Genomic DNA, 7078 nt, shown 5'->3' with positions numbered 1-7078 from the left:
GGGACAGACAGCTGCGGGCCAGAGTGGGCACCATGGGGCAGAGATTGGGGGTTGCCATGGGCTCCAGGGAGGAGATGGTGAGGACCACAGCAGGTGCCATGGGGCAGAGACTTAGGGGCCATGGGAAGCACTGTGGGGTAGAGGCTGGGGGCTGTGGTRTGTGCCAGGGGGCAGATGGTGGGGACCACGGTGGGTACTGTGGCACAGAGGCTGGGGGCTGTAGGTGCCATGGGGCAGATGGTGAGGACCATGGTGGGTGTCATGGGGCAGAGAGCTGGGGACCAGGGGAACACCATGGGGCAGAGGCTGGGGGTGGTGGTAGGTGCCATGGGGCAGATGATGGGAACAACAGTGAGCAGAGACTTGGGCTCCAGTGTGGGCACCATTGAGCAGAGACCAGGGTCTGCTGTGGGTGCTGGGGACAGATGGGGACCCCGCAGGTGCCGTGGGGCAGAGGTCGGTGGCTGCCATGGGTGCCAGGGGGCAGATGGGGACCCCGCAGGTGCTGACATCTGTCTCTGCCCCCCCATGGCACCAGGCCACAGAGGAGCCCCCCGCAACCACCGAGAGCCTCCGGCCCTTCAACCTCGTCATCCCCTTCACCGTGCAGAAGGGCGAGATCACAGGTGTGGGGCGCGGGGGAGCTGGGGTGCCCATGCATGGGTGCAGGGCGAGGGGTGCCCAGGTGTGGGGTGATGCATGGGGTGCCCATGCATGGGTGCAGGGCAAGGTGTACCTGGGCGTGGGGTGGTGCGTGGGGTGCCCGTGCAGCCGCCCGGGGTGCGGTGGCCTGGGGACCTGGGAACCGTCCCCATGGCACCCGGGTGACGCGCTGGCCGCAGGCGAGGTGCGGATGCCCTCGGGGAAGACGGCGCGGCCCAACATCACGGACAACAAGGACGGGACGGTGACGGTGCGCTACGCCCCCACCGAGAAGGGGCTGCACGAGATGGACATCCGCTACGACGGCAACCACATCCCCGGTGAGCGCGTTGGCGTGGCGCCTGGCTCAACCGGCCGGGCACTGGGGCACCAGGAGGGCAAGGTGCCCAGCCAGGTTGATGCCATGCTGAGAACCTCCCCAGGGGCTGCATCCTGCCCCAGGCTGGGCATGTGGGGGTCGWGCCACCAGCCTGGGGGCTGGGTGCCCATTTGCACGTCACCATGCAGCACCCTGTATGCTGTGCACCATGCGTCCTGTGCTTCATGGCCCCGGGCACCTTGTGCACCGTGGCCCCATGTACCCCCTTTGCTGTGCACCATGGACATTGTGCTCCATGGCCCTGTGCACCTTGTGCACTGCGGCTTTGGGCACCCCATGTGCTGTGCACCATGTGTCCTGTGCTCCATGGCCCTGGGCACCTTCTGCACACGTGACCTTGTGCTCCATGGCCCTGTGCATCTTGTGTCTTGTGCACCATGTGTCCTGTTCTCCATGGTCCCGTGCACCTTGTGCACCATGGCCCTGTGCATCTTGTGTCTTGTGCATCATGTACCCTGTTCTCCATGGCCCTGTGCACCTTGTGCACTGTGGCCCTGGGCACCCCATGTGCCGTGCGTCATGTACCCTGTTCTCCATAGCCCCGTGCACCTTGTGCACCATGGCCCTGTGCATCTTGTGCCATGTGCTGTGCACCATGTACATTGTGCTCCATGACCCTGTGCACCTTGTGCACTGCGGCTTTGGGCACCCTGTGTGCTGTGCACCATGTGTCCTGTGCTCCATGGCCCTGGGCACCTTGTGCACACGTGACCTTGTGCTCCATGGCCCTGGGCACCTTGTGCACCATGGCCCCATGTACCCCGTGTGCTGTGCACCATGGACATTGTTCTCCATGGCCCTGTGCACCTTGTGCACCATGGCCCTGTGCACCTTGTGCACTGTGCTGTGCACCATGTACATTGTGCTCCATGACCCTGTGCACCTTGTGCACTGCGGCTTTGGGCACCCTGTGTGCTGTGCACCATGTGTCCTGTGCCCCATGGCCCTGGGCACCTTGTGCACACGTGACCTTGTGCTCCATGGCCCCATGCACCTTGTGCACCATGGCTTTGGACAGCCCACGTGCTGGGTGCCACRTGCCCTGTGCCCCAGGCACCTCATGCTTCGTGCATCCTGTGCTCCATGGCCATGTGTGCCCCATGGACTGTGCACTGTGAGCCCCATGAACCATGTGCCCTGGGCACTGTGCACCCCATGCACTGATCACCCCACACACCACAGCCCTGTGCACCCTGTGCACCTCGTGCACCACGGCCTCATGCACCCCATGCACCGTGCGCCCCACAGGTTGTGCACTCTGCACCCTGTGCACCATGACTCCATGCCCCCCGTGCGTTGCGTACCACGCGCGCCGTGCGCTGTGCGCCCCGCTCATCGTGGCCCTGCGCGCTCTGTGCCCCGTGCATCATGGCCCTGCACACCGTGTGCGCCATGCACTGTGTGTCCCGTGCRTGGTGCACCGTGGCCCCATGTGCCCTGTGCCTGTGCCCCTGACTGTCCCCGTGTCCCCAGGGAGTCCCCTCCAGTTCTACGTGGACGCCATCAACCCACGGCACGTGAGCGCCTACGGGCCAGGGCTGAGCCACGGCATGGTCAACAAGCCCTGCACCTTCACCATCGTCACCAAGGATGCCGGGGAGGGTAAGCGGGGGACACGGGGGCACCGTGGGGGCTGGCAGAGCCGGGGAGGGCTGGGTGCCTCCGTGGGTGCCTCTGACACCGGTCCCTGCCCCCAGGAGGGCTCTCGCTGGCCGTGGAGGGCCCCTCCAAGGCGGAGATCACGTGCCAGGATAACAAGGACGGGACCTGCACCGTGTCCTACCTGCCCACGGCCCCCGGCGACTACAACATCATCGTCCGCTTCGACGACAAGCACATCCCGGGCAGCCCCTTCACTGCCAAGATCACCGGTAAGAGGGGACCTGCGTGGGCTCAGGGACCCCGTCACGTGGCCACGGGGACCCCGTCCATCCCCACCCACGGGAAACCCCTCCACACAGCCATGGGGACTCCACTGCATGGCCATGGGGACCCCTGCATGGCCATAGGGTCCCCCACATGGTCATGGACGTGGGGACCTCCATATGGCCACAGGGATCTGCATGGTCACAGCCACGCAGACCCCCCCCCATATGTTCATGGGGACCCCCACATGACCGTGGGGACTCCTGCATGGTCGCAGGGAGGACCTGTGGGGCCATGGGGACCCTATCGCATGGCTGTGGGGACCCCATCACACGGCCATGGGGTTCCTGTCCAACTCTAGCCCTGGGGACCCCATCCACTCAGCCGTGGGGCCCCATCCACCCCTGTCCCTGGGGATCCCATCCATCCCCAGTCCCGCTGCAGGCAGGGCCCCCTCCCCGGGGACACCCCAGCCCCGTGGCAGGGGGTCCCCAGGCTGCCGTTCCCCCAGTCCCACTCACGGTGGCCCCACAGGGGACGACTCCATGCGGACGTCCCAGCTCAACGTGGGCACCTCCACGGACGTGTCGCTGAAGATCGCGGAGACGGACCTGAGCCTGCTGACGGCCAGCATCCGAGCTCCCTCAGGCAACGAGGAGCCCTGCCTGCTCAAGAGGCTGCCCAACCGCCACATCGGTGCGCGGGGACATGGCCGCGGCCACGGCGGGGACCACGGGGCATGGGGAAGAGGGGACATGGGGGCATGGAGATGTAGGGACATGGGGACGGGAGCACGTGGGACCATGAAGATGTGGGTGCATGGGGAACGGGGACACGGGGCACAGGGCTGTGGGGACACAGGGTTGGGGGACACAGGCTGTGGGGCCGTGGGCCATGGGGAGACAGGACTATGGGGGCTGGGGGGCCACAGGGCCACAGCTTGGGCATCTGGCCCTTGGCTGGGTGACCACCGGGGTGCCTGGGCTGCTGTGACAGTGCTGGTGCCCACAGCCGTGCTGGGGGCTGGTGCAACGCCCACGGCTTCGTGGCAGTGCCCGTGGCTTCGTGGCAGTAGTGTGGGGCCGCGTGGCGGGGGCTGACGGTGACTTGTCCCCAGGCATCTCGTTCACGCCCAAGGAGGTGGGCGAGCACGTGGTGAGCGTGAAGAAGAGCGGGCAGCACGTCACCAACAGCCCCTTCAAGATCCTGGTGGGGCAGTCGGAGATCGGCGACGCCAGCCGGGTGAAGGTGTGGGGCAAGGGGCTCGTGGAGGGCCACACGTTCGAGGTGTCCGAGTTCATCGTGGACACGCGCAGTGCTGGTGAGTCCCCACCGTGGGGATGGGGACAGACCAGTGGCCATGGTGTAGTCCTTGCTGTGATGTGGTCATGGCTGGGATGCAATGGTGGCCACACCATGGCCGCATCTTGGCCATTGCTGGGATGGTGGCCATGGTGGTGGCTGGGATGGGATGGTGATGTTGGTCATGGTGTAGCTGTGACTGGGATGGGATGGTGACAATGGCCATGGCTGGGATGGGRTGRTGRCMATGGCCATGGCTGGGATGGGRTGRTGRCCATGGCCATGGCTGGRATGGGRTGRTGRCCATGGTGGYGGCACAGCTSTGRTGATGGCTGAGCTGGGCTGGGATGTGACGGTGGCTGTGGCCATGATGTGGCCATGGCTGTGGCTGRGCTGGTGGCTGTGGTGGCGGCTGGGACAGGATAGTGACCATGGCCATGGTGTGGCTGTGGCTGGTCCGGGATGGTGGCAGTGGCCGTGGTGGTGGCCGTGGTGGCCGTGGCAGTGGCTCTGAGCTCTTCTCCACGCTGCCAGGCTACGGTGGGCTGGGCCTGTCCATCGAGGGCCCCAGCAAGGTGGACATCAACTGCGAGGATGTGGAGGACGGCACCTGCAAGGTCACCTACTGCCCCACCGAGCCTGGCAACTACATCATCAACATCAAGTTTGCTGACAAGCATGTCCCAGGTAGGGGTGGACACGGGCATATGGGGAGTGGGGGGGCTGGACGCCGGGGTCCCTCCATGGCTGGCCGTATGGACCTCCCCTGAGCCCGGCACCCCTCGCCCGCAGGGAGCCCCTTCACGGTGAAGGTGACGGGCGAGGGGCGCATGAAGGAGAGCATCACGCGCCGGCGGCAGGCCCCCTCCATCGCCACCATCGGCAGCACCTGCGACCTCAACCTCAAGATCCCAGGTAGGGGCGGCCCCCGGGGCCCGGCCTTCCTCTTCCTCCTCCTCCTCCTCCTCCTCCTTCTCCTCCTCCTGCAGGGACGGGGCAGTGCCCGTCACGCACGGGGCTCAGGACGTGTCCCGCCGCCTCTCTGCCACCTTGGCTCTGATCTCCACCCCCTTCTTCCTTCTCTCCCCGTCCATCTGTGCATCCATCTGTGTGTCCGTCCATGTGTGCCTGTGCCCTTCCATGTGCTCATCCCTATGCGCATCCATGTGTCCATCCGTGTGTGCCTGTGCCCTTTCGTGTGCTCATCTGTGTATGCATTGATGCATCCATCTGTTTGTCCGTGTGACCATCCACGTGTGCCTGTGCCCTTCGGTGTGTCTGTCCAACTGTGCATCCATGCATCCATCTATGTGTTCATCCATGTGTCCATCTGTCCATGCATGTATCTGTGTCTGCTCACGACCATCCATCCATCCACCCTTGCATCCATGCATTCATCCATCCATGCATCCATCCACCCTGGCATCCATCTGTGCATCCATCCTTGCATCCATCCATCTGTACCTCCACCCGTCCCTGCCTCCATCCATCTGTGCATCCACCTTTGCATCTATGCATTCACCTTGGCATCCATGCATCCATCCMTGCATCCACCCATCCATGCATCCRCCCTTGCTCRCATCCATGCCTCTGTCYGTGCGTCCATCCAACCAYGCRTGCGTGTGTCCRTGCAYATGTCCTTGCGCCTGTCCACGTGCTCACATGTGCCCCTGTGTGCGCACGTGCGTCCCTGTGCCCGTGCATATGTGCACACGCACGTGTCCGTGTGTGCGTGCCCGTGCGTGTGTGCGTGTGTGCGTGCGGCCGCGGCCCCCAGGGAACTGGTTCCAGATGGTGTCGGCGCAGGAGCGCCTGACGCGCACCTTCACGCGGAGCAGCCACACCTACACGCGCACCGAGCGCACCGAGATCAGCAAGACGCGTGGCGGCGAGACCAAGCGGGAGGTGCGGGTGGAGGAGTCCACGCAGGTCGGCGGGGACCCCTTCCACAACGTCTTCGGCGACTTCCTGGGCCGCGAGGGCCTGGGATCCTTCTCCAGCATCACCCGCAGCCAGGAGGGTGTGTGCTGCCCCGGCACGGGGCTGCGTGTGTGCTTGCACGAGGGCGTGTGCTTGCATGGGGACTGCGAGATAGTATGGGGGAATTGTGCTCGCACGGGGCTGCRGGTGCAGACACACGAGGGAGCGCACTCGTATGGGGCTGCACGTGCGCTTGCACGTGGGAGTGGGCTTGCAGCGGGGTTATGCACTTGCGCAGGGCTGCAGGTGTACTCACACATAGAATTGCGCTTGCGATAGGGCTGTGTGCTTGCAGGGGGTTGCACACGCACTTGCACATGGGAGTGGGCTTGCAGCAGGGTTATGCACTTGCGCAGGGCTGCAGGTGCGCTCACACATGGAATTGCGCTTGCGGCAGGGCTGCGTGCTTGCACAGGGTTGCACATGCACTTGCATGTGGGAGCGGGCTTGCAGCAGGGTTATGCACTTGTGCAGGGCTGCAGGTGCGCTCACACATGGAATTGCGCTTGCGGCAGGGCTGCGTGCTTGCACGGGGCTGCACGTGCTCTTGCACGTGGCAGTGTGCTTGCGCCGGGGCTGTGTGCTTGCACAGGAGGATGCTTGCGCAGGGGCCGTGCACTCACACAGGGCCGCACACGCACTTGCACGTGGCGATGTGCTCGCACAGGGGCTGTGCGCTCGCAGGGGGCTGCGCATGCATTTGCACGTGGGCATATGCTTGCACGAGGGCTGCGTGCGTGCACAGAAGTGTGCTTGCACGGGGGGATGCGTGCTTGTAAAGGGGACTTCGTACACGGGGGGATGTGTCTGCATGGGGCCGTGTGTGCTTGCGCGGGGGCTTTGCACTCAAGAGGCCACGTGCTGCACAAGGGCTGCGTGTGCTTGCAG

The 7078-nt window shown here is 65.0% G+C and overlaps 1 protein-coding gene across 1 annotated transcript in view; it reads left to right on the top strand.

Moving 5' to 3' along the window:
* Positions 1-487: 487 nt before the first annotated feature.
* The window catches only part of LOC112964069 (filamin-C-like), a gene marked incomplete at its 3' end in the record, with an annotated part of 14103 nt that continues 7512 nt past the window's right edge, over positions 488-7078 (top strand). Inside the window, exons 1-9 of the mRNA XM_026061709.1 lie at positions 488-626; positions 843-983; positions 2516-2644; positions 2740-2913; positions 3443-3604; positions 4026-4229; positions 4745-4897; positions 5003-5125; positions 5988-6230. Of these exons, the coding sequence (XP_025917494.1) occupies positions 488-626; positions 843-983; positions 2516-2644; positions 2740-2913; positions 3443-3604; positions 4026-4229; positions 4745-4897; positions 5003-5125; positions 5988-6230 (1468 nt within the window). The remainder of the gene's footprint in view (positions 627-842; positions 984-2515; positions 2645-2739; positions 2914-3442; positions 3605-4025; positions 4230-4744; positions 4898-5002; positions 5126-5987; positions 6231-7078) is intronic.

This window comes from Apteryx rowi, unplaced genomic scaffold, assembly GCF_003343035.1.
Source record: "Apteryx rowi isolate R43461 unplaced genomic scaffold, aptRow1 scaffold_1839, whole genome shotgun sequence".
Lineage (NCBI taxonomy): Eukaryota > Metazoa > Chordata > Aves > Apterygiformes > Apterygidae > Apteryx > Apteryx rowi.
Note: the sequence above shows the minus strand (reverse complement) of the source record. Positions and strands in the feature narration are given on the sequence as shown.